General features: G+C 39.5%; 1 protein-coding gene across 2 annotated transcripts; it reads left to right on the top strand.

The window, feature by feature from the left end:
* On the top strand, positions 1-22425 carry GPR155 (G protein-coupled receptor 155). 2 transcript variants are annotated; one of them, XM_039339299.1, is made up of 12 exons: positions 1-288; positions 2827-3334; positions 10378-10777; positions 12168-12333; positions 14399-14554; positions 16715-16798; positions 17982-18102; positions 19649-19733; positions 19825-19912; positions 20418-20631; positions 21702-21806; positions 22119-22425. In XM_039339299.1, the coding sequence occupies exons 2-12, from the start codon at positions 2869-2871 to the stop codon at positions 22361-22363; spliced, it is 2130 nt and encodes a 709-aa protein (XP_039195233.1). In that variant the 5' UTR covers positions 1-288; positions 2827-2868; the 3' UTR covers positions 22364-22425. The 2 variants fall into 2 exon arrangements, with proteins under 2 accessions (XP_039195233.1, XP_039195234.1); XM_039339300.1 differs by lacking the exon at positions 2827-3334.
* The last annotated feature ends 2269 nt before the right edge of the window (positions 22426-24694 follow it).

Below are 24694 nucleotides of genomic sequence, written 5' to 3'. Positions count from 1 at the left end.
ATGCGGAGGAGAGCTAAGCTTGAGTAAACGGAGCCAGTGCAATCAGCCGCTGGGATTTCATGCTTCTCCTCTTCTGGTGCAGCAACCCCACGACCTCATCGCCATCTTGGCTAGACCCAGAGGCGGGGCGGGCTCTGTCAGCTGGACCCGCCTCTGCGGTGAGCTCACACGCAGCCGGGTTCAGCCCCACGCGAGGTGCTCCGGTCAAGACGACAGGTCCCTGGCAGGGCCGGAGATGCCTGGTCTTCTTTTGCTCTCGGTGTTGCAGCCCCCGTAGGGCGAGGGCAGGTAATGGAGGCAGAGGCGCCCTTTCCCCGCGAACAGCTGCAGGAGGCGCGCGCGCGGGCGGCCGGGCGGCCGGGGGTGGTAGCCACAGCAGGCTCCAGCTCGCCTCGCTGGGTTGGCTCACCTCGGAAACCGAGCAGCTGCTTGCTGTGCGGGGAACTGGGAATTGAGAGGGCGCGGGAGGGAAGGAATAGCCGGCTTCCAAGGCGACGCAGTGGGTAAAGAGGGGCTTCCAGCCTTCTCCCTCAGGGCCACGCTTGGGCTGCTAGCCACGGACTGGGCTTTAGCCAGAAGGAGGGCTTGTGGCATTCCTGGAGCTAAAGCGCTGACTGTGTGTGTGTGGGGGGATATTTCGGAGGTTGTTGCCCTTGTAAGGAGTCTCCTCCGTGGGGCCTCTGTTGTGCCCAGTGACAGCCAGGAGCAGGGGAAGGGGGTGAATCTGCTTGGCGCTCTGTGGGAGCCTTGCCCTCTCGCCCGCGCCTCTGCTGTAGGTTTAGCCGCCGCTCTTCGTTCTGGGTGCAAATCGACTCAAACTCGCCACCAGTCCTTTCCCGTTCCTCGTAAACGCGATCCTATTGGCTGCGGGGTGGGCCCATCGGCTGAGACGAGAGCTTCTCTTGCAGCTCCGGCGCGGGCGTGTGAGCGTGGATGAGGAGGTGTGTGTGTGTGTGTGTGTGGGGTCCTCTCTGTTGTAAAGACCTAACCCTGGGTTGGATGCGTTTCTTACAATCAGTAGAACTGTAGCGATTTCGTTGCCTAATTAGCTTAACGCTTCCATCCAAACGTTCAGAAAGTCGAAACGCGGGTATTACTTATAGTGGCCGCTGGATGAGCCATTAGAATCCCAGAAAATAAGCCTTTAGATTAGAAGACTCTGCAGTTTTCTTGGCATCGTTTTTGGAAGTAGCTTTGCCAGTATCTTTGTCCTAAGGCTGAATGTGAGTGGCCCAAAGTCAACCAGTCGGTTTTGTGCCCACAGTCTTCCAGGTCCTAGTCCACTGCCTGTAATCACTGCATAGAGCTGCTCCCCTGATACATTGGCATTGTGTAATTTGTGTTTTTATACGTGGCGTAAATATTAGAAGAAATTCAGGATTTTAATTAAAATGGATGTATTTTTTTTCAATTGTCACCCATTTTTGCCCTCCTCCCCCCCCCTTCTCTCTTGCTTTCATAATCTCTTTCTTAAACTCAACACTGATCAACTGGGACAAAATGACATCCTATTGCAATTACTTCTTTTCCCTTGTAAATTACCCAATAAAATAATTGCAATATTGTTTGGCGGATTAAGTAATTGTAATACCTTCATTGCCTGGTGGTAAAACTTTTAAGTGAAGTAAAATTGAAGTATCTTCAAAATTATATTTGTATTTTTTTTCCTTTTTTTCCATTGAGGTAGAATTTTTTTGTTCAGGCCTCAGTATAGAAAATCAGATAGCAGATGGTTTAATTGGTTTTCAAAAACAGGAAGTTCAAAAATTAGCTGTCTCTTGTGTTTTATTTTTAAAAAACTCTCATGTCCCCAGATGATTGTAAGAATACACGTTTTAACAATGTTACTTCCTGTTGCAGAGATTTTTCTTTGCAATTTCAGTCGGTATATTTCTTTGACAAAGCTATCTTTGAGTTTTCTATTTGTGAGAGGAAAGTATACTTAGATTTCATACCTGCAAGTATATTTCAGTGACTACCTAAGTTAAAACCTAAATTCATTGGATTCCTAACTGTAATAGTCATCCTAAACAAGGGAAGCAGACATGATCACAATTATTCTGGGCTACTACATCACTAGTCCAAACAATATGGGCACACTGCTCAATGAATAGAATCCCAGTTCTTTTTCTTAGATTTTTATTCTGCCTTTTGGTTTTTTTGTCAATGAAGACTCACAATCTCCTGGTTTCTAGACCAGTAATTTCTTTTTATTTTTAAGTAATTTCTTTATAATTTTATAATATAATTTCTTTATAAATTTAACTCTGTTCTAATTCCCACTTGTTACAGCCAACACATTTTTCTGTAAGAATTTTTAGTTTTTTTATAAAGAGAAATTCGGATCTAGTAAAGGTAAATATAAAGGTAAACATTTCCATTGTCCAGTTGTGTCTGACTCTAGGGAGGCAGTGCTTATTGCCATTTCCTAGCCAAGCCAATGTTGTCAGAAGATGCTTCCATGGTCATGTGGCATGACTACATGCCAAAGATGCATGGAGTGTTGTTACCTTCCCATCGAAGTAGTACCTATTTATCTATTTGCATTTGCATGCTTTTGAATTACTAGGTTGGCAGGTCTACCCAGAAGTAAATTAATCATACTAGTTTATCTACAAGCAATGTTCAGTTCCTGTCCACCATTACCCTGACGTCACCTGATTTATTTATTTTTTCAATAGAGTCAATATTCTGTCTCTATGATAAATATTCAACGTAATATGAAAATGGCTTTTGGTTTGACATGTTGGAAGTGCACTAGACAAAAATACAGAATGCAATATCAGCTCCGAATGATCAAGAAACATTGCCTTTCTTCTTTTACAGATCGGACACTACTTTTAAAATTTTCAGAAGGGACGAATAAATATGGATGTTTTTACTCACATCAACACAAAGAATATTTTTTCTTCAACTAATATGTCTGGTCTTATATCTGACAAGTTTGAGGATCAGCTGAATTTAAGCAATAATTCTCCTTCAATGTCAATAAGTAAGCTTTTTCCAGCTTTGTTACAATGCTTTGGCATTATCCTTTGTGGATATATAGCTGGAAGAGTTAATATAATTACATCAACTCAGGCCAAAGGATTAGGAAATTTTGTCTCCCGCTTTGCACTCCCAGCTTTGCTCTTCAAAAATATGGTCTTGCTGAATTTTTCCAATGTGAATTGGTCCTTTCTGTACAGCATCCTGATTGCCAAAGCATCTGTATTCTTCTTAGTCTGTGCATTAACATTGTTGATAGTCACCCCTGAAAAACGATTTAGCAAAGCTGGACTCTTTCCTATTTTTGCTACTCAGAGCAACGACTTTGCACTGGGATATCCTATAGGTAAGAATCGTTTTATGTAATTATTTTGTATTTTTTCCATAGTGCTTTAGAATTGGCATGCATAACATCCATTTCCAAAACACATATTTGGGCAGGGTGTGGGTTTGTGTATATGCAGTTTTGATACAAGACATAAATTAGTCACTTTATCAACAATGTATAACTTTCTGCCTAGATAAGAGCTTCTTTGAAACCAGTCATTTTTTTTTGTTCCTGTAGTGCAGTGTTTTAATTTTTGAGAAAAAAGTATACATTTGCTCTCCAAAAGGAAAAATATATTGGCCTGATATTGCAAAGATGGGTTTTTTTAAAGGTACAGTAAGTACCTTTTTAGTCTGCGAAAGCCTCAAGACAAACATTTCATATATTAAACTGCACCCAAACTCCAAAATCTCATTGTAAGAAGTTGTAGATATTGTACTGTATTTGATGTGGAATCAGTCATTATGAATTGTTAGCCATAGTCTTGTGACTCAGCATATCTGGTGAAGCTAAACATTATGCTTTATTTAATGAACCATTATTGGATAAAGAACAGATTAACATGATATATAAATTTACTCTCTGTGCACAGGTGCAATAGTTTCATCATTTGTAGGGAGTGGCACATTAGGCATTAAATTTGGATCAACTTTTTTTATATTGCCTGTTCTTGAAGCTACACACTGATTCACAGAGCCTGCATTTATATACAGTTAGCTAATGTATTTATATACAGAGCCTGCATTTATATACAGTTAGCTAACAAATTGTGGCAAGTTCTTAAAGAGATGGGAATACCAGACCATCTTATTTGTCTCTTGAGAAACCTATATGCGGGTCAAGAAGCAACAGTGAGAACCGGACACGGAACCACTGATTGGTTCAAAATTGGAAAAGGAGTCCGGCAAGGCTGTATACTGTCGCCCTGCCTATTTAATTTATATGCAGAGCACATCATGAGAAAGGCAGGGTTAGATGAAACAAAAGTTGGAATTAAGATTGCCGGGAGAAATATCAACAACCTAAGATATGCAGATGATATCATGCTAATGGCAGAAAGTGAAGAGGAACTAAAGAGCCTCTTGATGCGGGTGAAGAAGGAGAGTGCAAAAGTTGGCTTGAAACTCAACATTAAGAAAACCAAAATCATGGCATCCGGCCCTCTTAATTCCTGGCAAATAGATGGGGAAGAAATGGAGGTAGTGACAGATTTTATTTTTCTGAGCTCCAAGATCACCTCAGATGGGGACTGCAGCCAAGAAATTAAAAGATGCTTGCTCCTGGGGAGGAAAGCTATGGCAAATCTAGACAGCATTCTAAAAAGCAGAGACATCACCCTGCCAACAAAAGTGCGTATAGTCCAGGCCATGGTGTTCCCAGTTGCAATGTATGGCTGTGAAAGTTGGACCATAAGAAAGGCTGAGCGCAAAAGAATTGAGGCCTTTGAACTATGGTGCTGGAGAAGACTCCTGCGAGTCCCTTGGACTGCAAGGCTTTCAAACCGGTCAGTCCTAGAAGAGATCAACCCCGACTGCTCTTTAGAAGGCCAGATCCTGAAGTTGAAACTCAAATACTTTGGCCCCCTAATGAGAAGGAAGGACTCACTGGAGAAGGGCCTAATGCTGGGAAAGATTGAGGGCAATAGAAGAAGGGGACGACAGAGAATGAGATGGCTGGATGGAGTCACTGAAGCAGTAAGTGTGAACTTAAATGGACTCCAGAAGATGGTAGAGGACAGGAAGACCTGGAGGAACATTGTCCATGGGGTCGCGATGGGTCAGACACGACTTCGCAATTAACAACAACAACAACAGCTAATGTTGCCTTATGCTGATGTCATTTATAAGAAAATAATAGTTTGAATCCTTAGCTGGGAAGGAAAGCTTGAAAGCTCTGGTGTAATACACAAGCAAATATTGGTAAACCCAATTCAGGTGGTTTATGGTCCCTATCATTAAAAGGTACTTAAAAGAATGGAATATAGCTCTGCCCTTTAAGCAGCATTAAATCCTAAGTAGTATATATATATGTGTCATTCTAAATATGCTGACTAAAGAAACTGTAAATAGAAAGAAGTTTGGGGATATTTTTATCATGTAAGATGCAATTATTTAATAGTGTGATGAAACAGGAAATTTGATATAATTGGTTTTTCTATAGAATGGAAATATTTGTCCTTTCTGTTCCATAATCCTCTTATGTCAAAGTTCCCATAGAAGTTTTTAAACATATCTTTGAAAATGCAGGCAGACCCTTCACTGTAAATTATGACATCTATTTTGATTTAGTTCAGCTTAAAATAGAACTACTATTTATCTATGCAGCAAAAATCTTGGTAGTCACTGGGGGGCTAATAAGGAAATATAGAAAACTAGTAACTTGCTACTAAGTCTTGGTTTGGATTTTAATAGACTGAACGTAGCAGCAGTACTTAAAGTAGACCTGTTGAAGTCAGTTGGATGTGTTAGTTTTGCAGGCTAGATACTATACAAAAATGATATGTAAAGCTCCTGTAATGTTTGTTCTATGCATTTTTTCTGTATGCAGATTATGTGATATCTTTTCTTTGTGATTGTAAATTGTCAGCAAATCAGTGGTATAATATAGTGATAGCCAAAAAGCTTTAATATTTATCAGTTAGTTTTCAGGAACGGTTGTAACATGCTACTTTTGATTTTTATAGCCCTACTTACACAATATTTTAGAAGATTCTTTCTCTCAAATAAAACCTGACAAGTTAAGATCATTGGATGAAGCCATGCCCTATGCATTTTTCAGATGAATACATACAAGCCATATAGTAGCCCAGTGATAGCGAACCTTTTAGAGACTGAGTGCCCAAACTGCAACCCAAAACCCACTTATGCATCGTTGAGTGCCGGGTGGGTGTGGCCCATTGGCTGGGCATGGCTGCGGTAGTAACGGCAGACTGTGTGGGACTAAAAAGTTCAATCAGTTCCAACTTTGCAAGTTATGTTTGCGAGAAGTTGAAATTGACTGAACCTTTTTTTTTTTTTTTGCACACAGTGGTGGATGCCTAAAGCGAAAAGGTTTTATAAAATCCAGCTGAAGGCCTAGGACTGCCCACAGAGAGGGGTCTGAGTGCCACCTCTGGCACCCATGCCATAGATTGGCCACCACTGTGGTAGCCTATTGTGCTACTATAATTGTATTTGTTTAGGAAGGATTATTGTGAGAAAGTTTGGGAAATGTGCTACAATTTATTTTAATTTATACATATATAGTTAAATGTTCTTTTTTAAAAAAATAGACTAATATATCTAGCAATCTAGTAACTAATTGCAATCAAATGCAACATATGTTTTAAGAAGAAATACAAATACTTTATGACTTTATAGATATGAAGAACTAGTGAGAGGGTAATAATGTTGCTCCCACTCAATTTTCCTCCCAACACACAAACCTTAATTGTGGCTATGTAATGGTCTTCAGAGGAGGTGTTTGAAGGCATACAGGAGCAAGCATCAAGGACAGAGAGACATTCTTGAGAGATTTGGGATACATATCCTATCATCTCTATCAGCATGGCCAAGAGGACTAATAGACATTTGAGTTGAAAGCATTCAGTGGTCAGGACATTAGGGAAGATGGCCAAATTGATATTTAATTAAATATTTACTTGTTAGACTTAAAGATGAAAGACAATGTTACAAATTTAAAAGCCAGGAACTTATCTACATCATTGTTTTCCTGGCTGGGAAGTGTGTTTTGATGATGGTGATTCTGTGTCAGCTGCTCTGTGATTGGATATGCAAGATTTAACCAGTCTGTTTATCACTGGCTGTAAGATGATACAAAGGCCATTTCATTAAGAGAAAGAGCAGGGTTATAAAACAAGATTATCGTTAATGGAATGTCATATCAGATTTCAAGCTTGCCTACAAAGGTTGTCAGTAGATGAAGTTATATAACTGTTCTCAGAACAAGTCCAAATTTGATTTTAAAATTCAAAGGTCATTCAATACTGTCAAAGGCTTTTTTAAAACACTTAAGTAGGACCATATCTTTCCTCAGCAAATACAATTTTTCAATTATTGGCAGGGCAATAATTAATCTTGCCAATAAAATATGCAATTGAAGGCCAGTTTGGAGTCTGTGATTTCTAGGCTTCACTTAGTCACAAAAGTAGCTGGGTGACTGAGCCAGTCCCTTTCTCTCAGCCCAATCTACATCAGAGCATTATTGTGGGGAAAATAGGAGGAGGCAGGAGTATTGGGTATATTTGCCACCTTCAATTATCTATAAACAAAGGCAAGATAATGATGTTGTAAGTATATCCTGTTGCTTCTCTCCATTGTTCAAAATGTCCTCCTACCTTCTGAAAAAGAGATTCTGGAACAGAATGCCCAACTGATAAAAGCTGGAATTCCATCCCTTCCGCAGGGGATACTGTTGTAACAGTGTGCAAAATACTCCATTTTGTGTTTTGGGCTGTACTCTGACCTTATTAGAAATATTCTGGAATTTTTCTGATATTCCAGAAGTGTACTGAGCTCAAAAAACCCATTTAACACTCAAACTGCTTGCTTCAGATTCAAAAAATGCTGTTTTGAATTTGAAATAATTATTTTAAGATTGAAATTCTTTCAGAATAGTGTATCATTGGAACACTTCAACTAAATATAGAATAATCAATTTCAATCTCCACAAAACAACTTCAAGTATGAAAGATTTTGCATTTTAAAAATGTCAGACACTTTAGCAATTTCCCATGTGTAAATCCTGTCCAGGCAAGACTCTTATCTAGATGTTTAAGCACATTCAGCATCTCAATGTATGTGTTGTTTTGGAAATGGTGATTATTTTAATTAGATAATAGTCAAAATGTTGTATCACATTTCAAGCTCGCCTACAAAGTTTCTAAGTAGATGGAGTTATATAACTGTTCTCAAAACAAGTCCAAATCTGATTTTAAAATTCAAAGGCCATTCAATATTGTCAAAGGCTTTTAAAACACTTAGGTAGGACCATGTCTTTCCTCAGCAAATAAGATTTTTCAATTATTGGCGGAGCAATATTTTTTCTTGAATTGTCATGGCAATAGTTTTGCCTGCCAAGTGCACTGGGTTATACAAGTAGTCTTTGATTGACAGTCGTGACAGTTATAAAACTCACTGATCACATAATCAATTTGATTTTATGACCTTTTTTGGTGGTCATTAAGTGATGTGGTTATTAAACGGCTGCTACAGTCAATAAGCAAATCTGCAGTCACTAAGTGAACCAGTGGTTCACTATGCATGTAGTTTTGCCCAAAACTGGAAGTGAATGCTAGACAGTACGAACAATCATAAATGCAGCCTGGTTGCCAAACACCTGAAGTTCAGCCACATGAGTGATGCGAGGACCAACTGTCAGAACTTTGAATCTGGGTCATAAGTAGCCCCTTGATAGGTTTAGTCTAACTTCAAACTCTCGCTAAGTAACTGTTGTAAGTCATGGGCTACTTGTAATTTTCATCAGCTTTAGCTAGCACAAGGAACTTGGGTTTTTAAAATAAATTTTATTAAAAGTTTCACAAAGAACCATAAAAATTAACACAATAACTAATATAGAGAAAAAGAAATAAAGAACAAAAAGAAAAAAGTAAAGCAAAAGGAAGAATAGAAATAAATTCTGATTTCAAATACATGTACAATTACAACCTTTTTTTACTTTACAACAGGGGTTCAAACTTAATTTCACTGAGGGCCGCATCAGCATTGCGGTTGCCCTTGGGGGGCCAGTTGGGTGTGGCCAGGGTGGGTGCAGCCTACTGGGTGGGCATGGATGGAGTGGGTGTGGCCTACTGGGTGGGTGTGGCCAGTTCTATATCATTCGTGTCAAGGGTGCCTGTGGAAGCCTCGGCAGGAGTGGGACAGATCTGAGGGTCTCTGGCAGAAGGGGGTGGGACCAGGGCAAGTGCCAAGGCATGGTCCACTAGGACAAGTGCCAAAATTGTACATTGGCTCCTGGCTGGCCTGGGCCAGGGCCAAGGCAGTGGGGGCCGTTCCCTCACTGTTTCCAGGATGGCTTCGCGGACCACATGAAACCACTTTGCGGGCCGCATCCAGCCCCCGGGCCTTGTGTTTGACATGTCTGCTCTATGATTACAAAAAAACCCTGTCTCTCCTCTCCAGTTTTTTTCCTAATCATCAATGCATAAATCATAACTGCATTTTTTTCCATTTCATGCAAAAAGTCTACTAGGGGTTTCCAATCAGCCATAAATGTAGATGTTGTTTTCTCTCTAATCAAACAGGTTAATTTAACCATCTCCACCAATTTCATCATCTTCCACAACTATTTCTTCATTGTATGTAGCATCAAATCTTTCCACTTTTGAACTTATAAAAATCTTGCTGCAGTTGTCATATATAAAAACTAAGTTCCATGACTTTTTTCTAATTGCTTATCCATTTGTCCCAAAAGAAACATCTGGTAGTGGTGCAAATCATTAAGAGTAATAACTGAAATTTGATGATTTAAAAAGAAAATTGATAAGTGAGTGTACTTTGGATATATATGAAGCTCTGGTGTATTACTTTAAGTAAGGAAGCTGCTATGGGTGAAATAACTTAAGTGTTGCAATAATAATTCCATCTAGTCCAGTGGTTCTCAACCTTTTTAATGCCGCGACCCCCCAACCGGTCGTAAGTCGAGGACCACTCAACCGGTCGTAAGTCGAGGACTGCTCAACTGGTGCAGCACCGTTTGCAGAATGGGACTTTTGGTGGGCTCAGCAGGGCAGAGACAGCCTGGACAATTCCGATTGGCTTTTGAAAGCCAATAGAATTAGACTCTATTCAAGAGAGTCTATTCTATTGGCTTTCAAAAGCCAATAGAATAAAAGGGAGTAGCACAGCTAAGGAAAAGGGGGAAAAATGACGGACTGCGTTGTTTGGCGACCCCCGTGAAATGGTCGTTCGACCCCAAATGGGGTCCCGACCCACAGGTTGAGAACCACTGATCTACTCTATGCACGGCAGTTAAAAATGTGAGAATAAAGGTATATCCAGTATAATTAACTGCTTTCCACAATCTTTTTCTTTTTTCTTTAGTTGAAGCTTTGTATCAAAATACATATCCTGAGTATCTCCAGTACATTTACCTGGTTGCACCAATATCGCTTATGATGCTAAACCCCTTGGGGTTTATCTTCTGTGAAATCCAGAAATCAAAAGACAATCGGAATCTCTCTCATAGCAAAATGAAAATCGTAGGACTTGGGCTTCTTCACGTGCTGCAGAATCCAATTGTGTTTATGGTCTTCATAGGAATTGCCTCCAATTACATCCTTAAACAAAAGATTCCTATATATTTGGAAAACTTCCTTGATAGTCTTGCCAATTCATTTTCTGGCTCGGCCCTTTTTTACCTGGGTCTCACCATGGTTGGCCAAATAAAAAAACTGACGAGGGGTACATTTGTTGCACTAATTCTTCTCATCACGGCTAAACTGTAAGTTTCCTTCCTTATGTTTCTTTGTGCTTTGGGATTAAATCTTAAATATTTTGCCATGAACTAAAAAAATAGTTTCCAACAAGTGGACTGATCCATTTTATTTCAGATTATGAAAAATTGCTTGCCCTTTTTATTATGATTACATGATAGAAATGTAAAATTATTAGATGGTAAGAATCTTCCAATGCTTTGTGCTTGGATTGCAAATATGAATGCTACAAAACCAGTACTCCTTAAAATAAAGGTAGCTCTTGATTTGTGACCACGGTTGAGCCCAAAATTTCTGTGGCTAAGCAAGTCAGTTAAGTGAGTTTTGCCCCATTTTACAATATTTCTTGCCACAGTTGTTAAATTAATCGCTGTAGTTGTTATGTTAGTAACATGGTTGTTAAATAAATCTGGCTTCCCTGTTGACTTTGGTTGTCAGAATGTCGCAAAAAGAGATCACATTACCCCAGAATGCAGTTGTCATACAGCGGTGGCCAAAATTTTGGAAACCTTTTAGGAAAAGTGTATTTTTGAGATCTGATGGCTAATAACACCACTGTTTTTGGAGTAGTACCATAAAATTATATATCAATGGAAAGATATTTTAACCAAGAATGTAATGCAACAAAGTTTGTTCAATTATCTGTACTGTATTCTATGAAAAGTTGTAGCCAAATAACCAGAAGAAGGAAGCACAACTTGCTTAGGTTGATATCAGGTAGCTTTCCTTCATCTGATTGTAGCCAATGAACATGAGTGTTTAGAAAGCCAATCAGGTGTCATCTTGTTTTGGCAATGAGCCAATCAGATCACAGTAGGATTCAGTTATTGATGTCATGCATTGAAGCTGAGAGGAGGACATTTGTCAGTGTGTTATGTGATCGCTATCAAGTTGATTGGGTTTTTTTGTGTTCTTTCATTTAGTGAGCTTGTAAAATGTAATAAAATTAATGTAATGGTACAAAGAGTTGACTGGTTGCCCAAAAAGCGATGTAAAATAGAATTATTAAGTGAACAAGGCTACAGTTATAAAGAAATTAGAAGAAAAATTGGTGGAAACTTAACCAAAGATGGCATTTCTACTGTACACTTTCCCCAAAAGGTTTCCACAATTTTGGCCATTATTGTAGATCCATGCCAGTTGCCATGACCATGAGGATTTTGTAATAGTCGTAAGTGTGGAAAACAGTCATATGTCAGTTTTTTCAGTGCTGTTGTAACTTCCAACAGTCACTAAATGAATGGTTGTAAGTCAAGGAAGGCCTGTATTACATTTAGAATTAAGTCCATATGTTGACCTACACAAAGAAAAGTTTCACTGAAAAAATACTTTTTAATTTAGGGCCCTAAATTTTTCATAATAATTTGTTTTTGTTTTGTTTTTCTGTCTTTATTCTAGGTTGTTGATGCCCCTTCTATGCCGGGAAATGGTGGAGTTGTTAGACAAGAGCCAGACTTTGGTCAACCATACCAGTTTATCCAACTATGCATTTCTCTATGGAGTCTTTCCAACAGCTCCGGGTGTGGCTATATTTGCAACACAGTTTAACATGGAAGTAGAAGTTGTATGTCTCTTAAATATTTTTTTCTACATAATTAGAGGTAGCCCTTAACATATGACTGGTTGCTTAACAACTGTTCGAAATTAAAATGAGCCCAGAACAGGTGGTTTACAAGTCATAGAGAACTTCTGATTGTTGTAAAAAGTCATGCCACACCAATATCATGCCCTGTAGTGACATGTCTATATTTGAAGTGCTTGGCAGCTGGCTCACGTTTATGACCGGTTGCAGCATTCTATGGTTATGTGACTGCAATTCATGACTTTTTTGCCGGTTTCTAGCAAAAAAATATCCATTTGGAGGAATAGATTCACATGACTGTAGCGTTGGCTTAATGACTGCACCAAAAAAAAGTCATAAAATTGGGTCTGGTCATGTGGATGACTCCCAACCAGAATGACTTACAATCAGAAATCCGGTTGGTCCCAGTTGCAGTTATAAGTTCACTACCTATCATTTCTTTGTGCAAGTTTTACTGGCTTCTTCAAGTTGAGAAAAAATTATAGCAATCTTAATTATTTAGAAAATAATTAAATATGTTGATGAATATTTCAGAAGCTGCATGCATCTGTTTTGAAGTTCATTTTTGGAATTAATTTTCTGGATGGGTAAAAACTGATTATTTTCGGAAGTCTAGGGGAAAAACTGTATAGCCTGACATTAAGTAGCATTAAAGTTGATACCTTTCAATCTAAATTTGCATTTTTCCATTTAACTTCCATTGCAGTTAATTTTGCTTCAGTGAAACCTGACTCAGACTCATGAGTTGATTCATATTAAAACATTTAACTCTGGAGACAAAAGGTACTTAAATAGGAACAATTTAAAAAATAACCAGAGCCTTTGTCTATTGGATTTATTGGATTTTCCTTTGGAGAGAGAAAAAGGAGGAGGACTCATGATATAGCATTCCTTATTATTCAATTACAACTTCTGAGTTTATTTGTGAAGAAGAAAATTGCCATTGGAATAGGCTGCTATTGCTTTATGCATTCCCATCCCTGTGTTCTCTGGCTGTTATTACACTGCGACAACACCTGTTTAAGCAGATGTAATGTAAGACATTATGGACAACCTTCAGATTTTGACCTCAGAAGATTTCAAAGCAAGCATTTTTTAAAAAAAAGAATCCTCTGATAAATCTCCCAGAGTGGAATGTTTTCATTTGAGATGATCAGGTTATTAGCACTTTGTTATGAACAATATATATATATTTCCTGGCCATAAATTGTTCGGTGACAGTGTTAATACTAATGTCATTGTTGCTTTTCTTAGCTGCAGAATTTCTGTGGGTCCCTGAAATAATGCATAGCTATTAAAGGCTGTAATTCTTAATCTTGACAGCCAGTGAAAAATATGCCAGCATAATTTTTAAATGGCAGAAGCCTCCAGAAATCTCTGTTTCAGATGGCACAAGCTTTGCTTAAATATTTCAGTAGCTTTTTAGACCAGGAAAAGAAATAAGTAATGGTAATCATTCCTCAAGATTACAGGGGCATCTATACTTTCTCTGTTAAATACTAGAGTAAGGGGAAGTAGTATACATGCAAAAGGAAGTACATATATAGGTAATTTTCAATTTACAATCATTTGTTTAGTGACTGAAGTTGCAACACTACTAAAAAAAGGGACTTATTGGTCCTTGCACTTGCAGCTGGCTTGTGACAAGCAAAGTCAATGAGGGAAGTTGGATTCGCTTAATGACTGTGAGTCACTTAAGAACCATAGGGAGTCACTTAACAACTATGGTGAAAATGTCATAAAATTGGGTAAACTCATTTAACTGCCTAACTTGGCAATGGAAATTCTAATCCCAGTTGTGATTGTAAGTCAAGAACTACCTGTAAAGATACTATCCCAGTGAAATAAATGGGAGAATAAAAATGCCTTTGTAATCAACCTGTGCAATATTGGTTTTATTTTTCAGGCTAACATGCTTACCTCTGTAGTAACTCCCAAAGAAGGAAGCTGGTACAGAGAATAAACAGATTTACAGAAAATAGACTCCTTTGTTGGGCATGTAAAAAAAAATATGGAAATGTGCAGTTACTTTGATTTGTGATTGCAGATAACTTCTGGAATGGTGGTCAGTACTTTTGTGTCTGCCCCCATCATGTATGTTTCGGCGTGGCTATTGACCATTCCCTCTATGGATGCAGACAGACTGGCAGCAGCAATTCAGAACGTTAGCTTTGATATCAGCATTGTTAGTCTGGTCTCGTTGGTGAGTATCATGTTAATCGGAACTGTGCTGTTTTGTGTTCAAAAGATGCGGAGGAAAAGAAAGAAAGAATTGGTGTTAATAGTCCTATTTAAAATACGTTCTATAGCAGTAGTTCTTAAACTGGGGATAATTTGGACATATCCTGGGCATAAATGGAGCAAATTGATTCATTGTGCATCAGAGATGCAGTTTGGATTAAATTATTTGTAAATACGTACAGTAACAGAATTGTGTCACTGGTTTCTATTTTAGTCTGTTGCCTGAAGAGAAGCAGAATAATAGGAACTATCTATCCCAATTATGTTGTCAGCCCTTTAAGTTAGCCAGGTCAAAGAACAGTCATGGCAAGAATCAAATCTTATCGCTTATAGCAGTGGTTCTCAACGTTTGTGTGACGGCGACCCCCGTCACACAAACGTGCCGTGCACGCGCGGCGCGGCGTGCATGCGCGGCCCCCATGCGCGGCGCGCATGCGCGGCCCCCATGCGCGGCCCCCATGCGCGGTGGCGCCCCCTGAGAGGGGAAAATGGCGGATCGCCTTCTTTGGCGACCCCCGAGAAATGGTCGATCGACCCCAAATGGGGTCGTGACCCATAGGTTGAGAACCGCTGGCTTATAGGATACATTCACAGAATCTTGCAAGCCTGTCCAAAACCTTCATGGTCCTTTTTTTCAGAGCAATAAAATGAAGCTGCAACTGTTCTGAATCTCTTTCTAACACTTTCTACTTTGCAAACATTTTCCCCTCTCCCTCTTCTTTCCAAAGGGCACAAATATATTTCTTTACAGATATGAGGATTAATGTGTCAGAAAAGGAGAAGGGAGATTCGGATTCTGTCAACCTTTGGCCTCAGAAGCTCATTGGTTGACTTTGAACCAATCGTTCTCTCTCATTCAGGCTGAGCTACTTCACAGGATTATTGTTGGGGTGGGGGGAACAGCAGGGAATGCAGTATATATTGTCTTGAACTCCTTGTGAAATGAAATATAAGTCAGTGAAATAAGTAAAATATAAGACTTTAAAGAATACCAAGAAAACTAATTGTGATGATAAATTATTACATTTTGGTTTTTTTTTTATAATCGTCATACCATTCATGACGCATTTCTGTTATGTATCATCCTGGTCTTTATTGAGAAAGAAAAAAAACCTCATTATTGAATGTGACAAGGCATCTTGGCTAGAAGCCAACAAAAGCAGAAGCTTAAAAAGAGAAAATGGAGGTGTTTTTTTTTTCCTTTTCTGTTCAGCTACTTTTTTCAAGAAGCCCATCTTGTGCACCCACAAATGTTCTGGTCTTCTGTATAATGTGACCAACAGCTCAACAAATGAGTCTGCAAGATTCCAGACTTCCTTTTCTTTTGGGGGGGGGGGGAATCTTGTGTTTTGTAATAGAATAAGGTCAGTTCCACTCAGATCCTTTGCCAGTTAAACAGACCCTTGTCTTGCTAAAGAACAAGTTGTTTGCTATTTCACAAATGGGTAAAAAACAAACATGTCCAGATTATTAAGTAAGAAGCTTATTTGGCTAAGGGAAGATAGAGAAGTCACTGTTTATTGTACTCTGCTTCCTTACTTCTTTTTTCCTCTTAGGGTTTTTAGTCTGGGGGTGAAGATTATTGTCTGGGAGTGAATTTTAAAACCTTGACCTCTTTATCAGGCTAGTACAGGAGTAGGCAAACCTCAGCTCTTTTATGACTCGTGGACTTCAACTCCCAGAATTCCTGAGCCAACATGGCTCAGCATGGAAACCTCTCCATTTCTCCTCAGCATGGCTGGCTCAGGAATTCTGGAAGTTAAAGTCCACGAGTCATAAAAGAGCCAAGGTTGTCTACCCCTGGGCTAGTGGAAGTGTTCTCACAGAGATGAAGGGCTAGGGCTGTGAAACTCTGGAGGTAGTAGAGAGTCTTCATTTTAAAAGAGTTTGATAATTAGCTAGCTTAGAAAAAATGAGAATGCCAACATAAAGAGGAGACTGATTTTCAGCTGTTTTAAGGCTACCAGAGCTCATTATGGAAATATCAGTAATGGCAAGGAAAGTCCCTTAGCAGTAATTGTACAAACTATTTGAATGTCATTGAAATAAAAATCTGAGTGGAATATTTTATCATTATTTCGGAGAAGTGAAAGCCTCACATTATGTTCGCTCTGTGTTTCAGATCTGGTCCCTCGGGGTTATTCTTTTGAGTAAAAAATACAAGCAGCTTCCCCATATGCTTACAACTAACTTACTCATTGCTCAGGTCAGTGAAATGAGAATTATATCTCTATAAACATTTTTTTCCAGGAATGGTTGTTTTGTAGTTTGCAGACGGTATTCTTTTTTTTTTTTTTAACAGAAGGTATATAATGCAAGAACTCCGCTCAAGCAGGTTTTGACTTTGTTATTGCCTTTGAATTATATGTGTTTTATATTGGGTGCATGATGGAAGAATGTGTGACACCACTTTGGTGTTTTTTTAAAAAAAGCTGCTATAGAAACATTGTGAATAAAGCTACATATAAGTATAATACCGGTACCTGATAATGACTCTCCTGTAATGTAAGTTCAGAGTCTAGATCAGGCATGTCAAACTGCTGGCCCATGGGCCAGATGCATCATACTGAAACCGCGCTCACCCCATTGCCGGCAATGGGGAAAAAGTTGCGATACGTGATGTCACGAGTTTGACATGCCTGGTCTAGATTAATGGAAATTCCCTACCCCCACCCCCTGCACACAGAGTGTTCCTTACAAAGCATAGGTTACAGACTGCAGTTGGAGAATCAAATCAGGAAAAACCTGATGCAGCACAAAAGAGCCAATGGGGAATGTCCATTCCAATTAGATTGTGTTCACTGTACTTTGCTTTTTTCGTATTACTGCCAGTTATCCTTGACTGAAAATGCAACATTTTCATGTCTAAAAATTTAAGCTTTTTCTTTTTTGGTATTTTAGTGCTAATTGAGAAAGGAGTTTTGTTTTTAACAGTATGGACTATTGTTTTTTCAAAATAGAGAAGCAAGTTATACAATACAATGCTGATATGGAAACTGAAGACTCCAAAACACATGCAGCATTGTGAGAAAGTATCTGTGGAATCCCTATATTTTTTAAAAAAAATAATAAGAAGAAAGAATGAAATCTTTATTGGCTTTATTTCATTTAAATAAAGTGGGCTTTATTCTCGCTTCAATTTTGAACAATATCAATATTTTTTTCCTGAAAACCAGAGGGCTTTCAAATGATTGACAATGATAAGATTTGACAAGGGTCTGCCTGCAGTAGATGATGCCATGCTGTTTGAAAGGTTTGTCATGCTCTGCCTCTTCTAAAATCTTGCAGAGTTAGTCATTTTACTGTACAAGAGATTTTAATTAGGATTTCTTTGGTTACATCTCAGTCATAAAATATACACTAAACATAACTGCTTTGATTTTTTTTAGTGTGTAGCCTGTATTGGAATGGTAATGTGGAATTTCACTATTGAGAACAAAAGCATCTTTGTGCAGATTCTTGTGTTCGTTGTCCTGTACTGTTCCCTGTATAGTTCTTTTCTGTGGACAGGTAAGTAGAAAGTCATTTCTGGCCTATAAAACAATATATGTTTTCTTTGATAGTGTAATGCAGGAGTATCAAACTGGCAGCCCACGGGCCGGATGCGTCGCATGCAAGCCATGCCCACCCTGGCTCCGCAAAGGCAAAAAAGTCACGATACATCACGTGACATGATCGAATTTGACACCCATGATGTAATGCTAAAGGGACAATGCTTAGAGATTATACGATGTACCTGAAGCATAAGCTTTAATACCAGTTTACATCCAGTTAGTCTCTTTACCAATTAAACAGCCACTATTGAGTCAGCTTCAACCTTCATGTCCATTCCTAAAATCTCCCATGAAAGTCTGCAAATAGATTATTGGACCGTGAGATACTTTTTTTAATCCTTCATGGTAGACCACACTAGGAAACCAAAGTCCACGCAGGCTAACACTACTTTTATTATTGAGTAATAGTAACAGAATCTTGGAAGTATAAATGCCCTTTGGCTCCATCTCTTTATTTTTGTAAAAACTAGTGAAAGTCTTGTCTGAGAGGCTGTCTTAGACTGTAGTTCTGTTCCGGACTTGGGTTTCTTTTATCTGAGTCTTGTCTTGGTAACTGTTCCTGTTCGTTCCTTTACAGAAGTGCAGGAGGGGGGGAAAAATCAAGGAGGTTGCCACTACATGATTAGAAGTCCATTGGATGTAGTATAAAAATTTGCTTGAAGGATTATGCTTGGATAAGTATAACCCACAATCCTAGTTGATCAGGGATGTCCCCCTTTGCACTGAGGGAATGGGACTTAAGTGATGATCAAGGGAAGGCAGGTGTCATGGAGAAGAAATGAAACATTTAACCATCCTAATAGAAGGAATCACCTTGGGAGTAACTTCCAGTTGATAAAAGGACTGGAAATGAATATGATCAGAGTTATAGATTTCCCATGGGCCCATTTCCTTCAGTACAGCCTGTCTTTTGTAACGTTCACAACCAGCTGGCTGGTGATCGGATATGCATTTAAAAAGCAATTTTATCTTGTATGTTACTTAGAGCTCAAACCTGCAACCCCAAACCTCATGTCAGCTCTAATAAGCAAAGTTGTGGTCAGTATTTCCCCAAAGTCTGAAAACAGTTGTTACTTATTTCCCCATACTCTATATTTTGCAATTCGGAATAAATGTTTACTTGATTAGAACACTTGCAAGAGCTACACAGATATGATTGCAGAAATTAACATTACATATCACATTGATCCTAGAAATTATTTTCCATTTAAAATAGAATTCTCCCAATTGTTCTTCCGTTCATAGTGATTGACTCTTGTCATGACATACGGGCATACCGATTGTGACATCCCTATAATGAAATATTGCTTTTGATTTGCATGATAGACATGTTCTTATGTTCCCACAAGCTAATTTTATTGCTTATAAGTTTCAGCAGGCTTGTTGTGTGGCTGCCTCTGAGTACAGGACAGAGAAGGGGAGGGAGGGCTATCCTCTTTTCGTGGGGGAAATATCGTTTCCTGAAAAGAATAAGACTGAGATGTGCTCCTTGTTTTCAACAGGCCTTTTAGCCCTTTCTCTTCTCCTTTTGAAACGAAGGGAAACCCTAAAGATTCCTGTTGGAATTATTACTATAGCTGGCTGGGGGTAAGTTTGCAAAAGTTCATCTCTAAGAAAATTTATAGGATGTCACAAACTAATTCTATGTATGATTTATATTGTATTTTACATTTTGCAGCATCCCAGTAGTTATTGTTGGAATTCTTCTGATAGCTGGAAAACACACTGGTGAAATTGACTCAGCATTTTTTTATGGTAAACATCAGGTAGGGAAAGTCTTTTATTACCACTTGTTGATCAGTGCTTAATGAGCTTTCAAAAGCTCATTATTTGATAAAGAGAAGTAGCTTTGGAAAGGGGGGGCATTAAATTAATTGACTATATACCTACTGCCCAAAATTTGAAGAACTCTAAGAGTCTGGCTTCTCTTAGACTGCAGCAAAAGAAAGCAAAGGTAGTAACAATAGTCATGGGTACTTTGAGTGTAATCCCAAAACAACTGGAGCACCACTTGAACACCTTCGGCATTGACAAATTCCCCATCAGTCAATTGCAAAAGGCAGCTTCACTCGGAACTGCTTATATCCTGCAACGATACTTTTACCACCATTAAACATAAACATCTGCCTATCCCAGGTCTGTGGGAAGGACTTGATAGGTGGATAAAAATTCCAAATCCAGTTTAAACATCTGGTTGACTGTGCAATGAATCATAATGATAATCGTTTAACTTCTGCCTAACTTCCTCCTTTCGGTTTCTCTTTTGGACAGGTGATTACTACTGCAGTAATCGTAACGATCAGCATATTGTTCTCGGGTGTGTCACTCATGTGTATGAACCGATCTGGGATCGCAGGGATGAATTATGAGGTTCTAAACCAGCAATTTCAACATCAAGTAGAAGAACCCGAAAGGGAAGTGAATCAACATTATAAACCTTCCCCCACTGTCTCTCATTCTGAAACAGATTCTCCCTTGGAAAGAGGTACAATGAACATCTGTAACTTAGTTTTAGGAACAGGCAAACCTGACTTGCTTGTGGTTCTTACCATTTGTTGAAAGAGGAAAGACTAAGGTCTCTAATTTGCTGATTTGTAATGGGGACACAAGTACCTTGTCTTGCTACCTGTGAGATGAGGTAGAGTCCTTCAGATTAAAGTGAGGAATAGAGATGCAACTAGGAATGGACATCTCAAAATTGAGACTGAGTACATTATGCTGATCGAAGAGACACAGGGCAGACTTAGGGTTAAGATGGCCTTCCAGATTTGGGCTATGGAAGGCCTGACCCAAAAGAGGAAAGGGCTTCAAAGGACTTGTAGCATCTGTTTGCAACTGTTTAACCCAGATTTTACCTGGATCACGTACCAAGCCATGATAGCCATCTGTGCAACCTCAGGGAAAATGCACAGCTGCTTGAAGAATTTGCAACAGGAGCTGCCCGAGCACTCCTATATGCTCTGAAACACCTTTCCCCCATTGAATCCATACTGCTCTACATCTCCAGCCAGCAGTGAAGAGATGTGAATCATTATGTTTTAACCACATCTGCTGCATGATGGGTTTCACAGTCTTGCTGTGTGGGAGTTCAATACAATTTCTAGCAATTCTCAGTATGGAGAAAGACTAGCCAGGGATGACAAAGAGAATGATGTATGAGAATGAATGTATGTATTTACTGATGATTTTGAATGTATTTTGACCTATGCATATTTCCTAACTATTGCCCAAGTCAACTGCACATTCAACAACACCTATGCATATTTCCTAACTATTGCCCAAGTCAACTGCACATTCAACAACACCTATGCATATTTCCTAACTATTGCCCAAGTCAACTGCACATTCAACAACACCTATGCATATTTCCTAACTATTGCCCAAGTCAACTGCACATTCAACAACACCTATGCATATTTCCTAACTATTGCCCAAGTCAACTGCACATTCAACAACACCTATGCATATTTCCTAACTATTGCCCAAGCCAATTGCCCAAGTCAACTGCACATTTTCTTTTTTAAAAGCCTAAGAATTTTGTTTTTCCTTGTGTAGACTTCTACACATGTCAGAAACAAAACGGAGAATTATGCTGCTCTGAAGGAGAATCTGCATCTACTACTGGAGTCAGTGAGAACTGTTCTTTCTCAGTTGAGACAGGTAAAGTATCTTGTTTGGAGTAAAATTCAAAATTTTAGAAATTCTGCAATCCTGTATCTTAACGTAACCAAACAGATTTCAACAAGAGAGTTCTTCAGGCAGTTTGCCTACTTTGTTGCAAATGGCCTTCCTTCACTGTTTTATCCTTTGTATAACTGATCCTGCTTTATTAATGAATCACTATGATAAATATACAGGTAGTCCTCAACTTATAATAATGGAGCCCGTCCATTATACTTGTAAGTTATGATGGTTGAAAAGCACATCCGCCACGTAACTAAACCAAATTTATGATCTTTTTTTTTGCGGCAGTCATTAAGCAAATCCACAGTCATGAAGCAAAAGCTATGGGGCAGTTTAGCCAAAACCTGGAAGCAAATGCCGGTTTTCAGCAAAAAGATGGAAAATCACGGTCATGTGAGTGCAGGACACTGCAAATGGCCATAACTGTTTCCAAGTGCTCAAAATGCAGTTATATGACCAAAAGGGAGTGGACAGTCATCAGAATTTTGGAACCATGTTGTAAATGCCTTTTGGGTGCACTGTTGCAACTCTGAATTGTCACTAAGGCAATTCTAAGTCAAGAAATACCTGTTTAAATAAAGTATGGGAAACTCTATGGCTTCAGGAATTCTTTCAGATAGGACAAGCTAGAAAGGTCAGTGCCCTGCTAACTTTACCCAAGCACTCTATGTTTCTTCGCGATGTCCATTTTCCTCTCCGGGTTCATGGTGACCTAACCCTAACCCTAAGTGGAATTTTCCTTCAATGGGATTTTCCCATATATTTTACCAGAACACATAGATAGGGCTACCTAGAAAACTCAGTGCCCTCCTAACCATACTCAAGCACTCTGAGTTTGTTCGCAATGTCCATTTTGCTCTCCGGGTTCATGGTGACCTAACCCTAACCCTAAGTGGAATTTTCCTCCAATGGGATTTTCCCATGTATTTTACAAGAAAAAGTACATAGGGCAGCCTAGAAAAGCCAGTCGCCTCCTAACCATACCCAAGCACTCTATTTGTTGGTGGTGTCCATTTTGCTATCCAAGTTCATAGTTACCTAACCCTAAGTGGAATTTTCCTCCAACGGGATTTTCCCATGAATTTTCCCAGGAAACATGGATAGGCAGCCTAGAAAAGCCAGTGCCCTCCTAACCATACCCAAGCACTCCGGGTTTGTTGGCGATGTCCACTTTGCTCTCCGAGTTCATGGTGACCTAACCCTAACCCTAAATGGAATTTTCCTCCAATGAGATTATCCCATGTATTTTACCAGGAAACATAGATAGGGCAGCCTACAAACTCCAGTCCTCTCCTAACCATACCCAAGCACTCCGAGTTTGTTGGCAACGTCCATTTTGCTCTCCGAGTTCATGGTGACCTAACCCTAGCCCTAAGTGGAATTTTCCTCCAATGGGATTCTCCCATGTATTTTACCAGGAAACATAGATAGGGCAGCCTACAAAAGCCAGTGCGCTCCTAACTATACTCAAGCACTCTGGGTTTGTTGGCAATGTTCATTTTGCTCTCTGAGTTCATGGTGACCTAACTCTAATCCTAACTGGAATTTTCCTCCAATGGGATTTTCCCATGTATTTTACAAGAAAAAGTACATAGGGCAGCCTAGAAAAGCCAGTTGCCTCCTAACCATACCCAAGCACTCTGAGTTTGTTGGTGGTGTCCATTTTGCTTTCCAAGTTCATAGTAACCTAACCCTAACCCTAAGTGGAATTTTCCTCCAATGGGATTTTCCCATGTATTTTACAAGAAAAAGTACATAGGGCAGCCTACAAAAAGCCAGTGCCCTCCTAACGATACCCAAGCACTCCAGGTTTGTTGGCAATGTCCATTTTGCTGTATAAGTTCATAGTGACATAACCCTAACCCTAAGTGGAATTTTCCTCCAATGGGATTCTCCCATGTATTTTACCAGGAAACATGGATAGGGCAGCCTAGAAAAGCCAGTCCCCTCCTAACCATACCCAAGCACTCCGAGTTTTTTGGCGATGTTCATTTTGCTCTCTGAGTTCATGGTGGCCTAACCCTAACCCTAAGTGGAATTTTCCTCCAATGGGATTTTCCCATGAATTTTCCCTGGAAACATGGATAGGGCAGCCTAGAAAAGCCAGTGCCCTCCTAACCATACCCAAGCACTCCGGGTTTGTTGGCAACGTCCATTTTGCTCTCCGGGTTCATGGTGACCTAACAATAACCCTAAGTGGAATTTTCCTCCAATGGGATTCTCCCATGTATTTTACCAGGAAACATAGATAGGGCAGCCTACAAAAGCCAGTCCCCTCCTAACCATGCCCAAGCACTCCGAGTTTGTTGGCAATGTCCATTTTGCTTTCCAGATTCATAGTAACCTAACCCTAACCCTAAGTGGAATTTTCCTCCAATGGGATTTTCCCATGAATTTTCCCAGGAAACATAGATAGGGCAGCCTAGAAAAACCAGTGCCCTCCTAACTATACCCAAACACTCTGAGTTTGTTCCCGAAATCTAATTTGCTCTCCGAGTTCATGGTGACCTAGCCCTAACCCTAAGTGGAATTTTCCTCCAATGGGATTTTCCCATGAATTTTCCCAGGAAACATGGATAGGGCAGCCTAGAAAAGCCAGTCGCCTCCTAACCATACCCAAGCACTCCAGGTTTGGTGGCAATGTCCATTTTGCTGTATCAGTTCATAGTGACATAACCCTAACCCTAAGTGGAATTTTCCTCCAATGGGATTTTCCCATGAATTTTACCAGGAAACATGGATAGGGCAGCCTAGAAAAGCCAGTCCCCTCCTAACCATACCCAAGCACTCCGAGTTTGTTGGCGATGTTCATTTTGCTCTCTGAGTTCATGGTGACCTATCCCTAACCCTAAGTGGAATTTTCC

The sequence above is a fragment of the Crotalus tigris genome, unplaced genomic scaffold (genome assembly GCF_016545835.1).
Source record: "Crotalus tigris isolate CLP2741 ecotype Arizona unplaced genomic scaffold, ASM1654583v1 scf7180000017733.2605024, whole genome shotgun sequence".
Lineage (NCBI taxonomy): Eukaryota > Metazoa > Chordata > Lepidosauria > Squamata > Viperidae > Crotalus > Crotalus tigris.
Note: the sequence above shows the minus strand (reverse complement) of the source record. Positions and strands in the feature narration are given on the sequence as shown.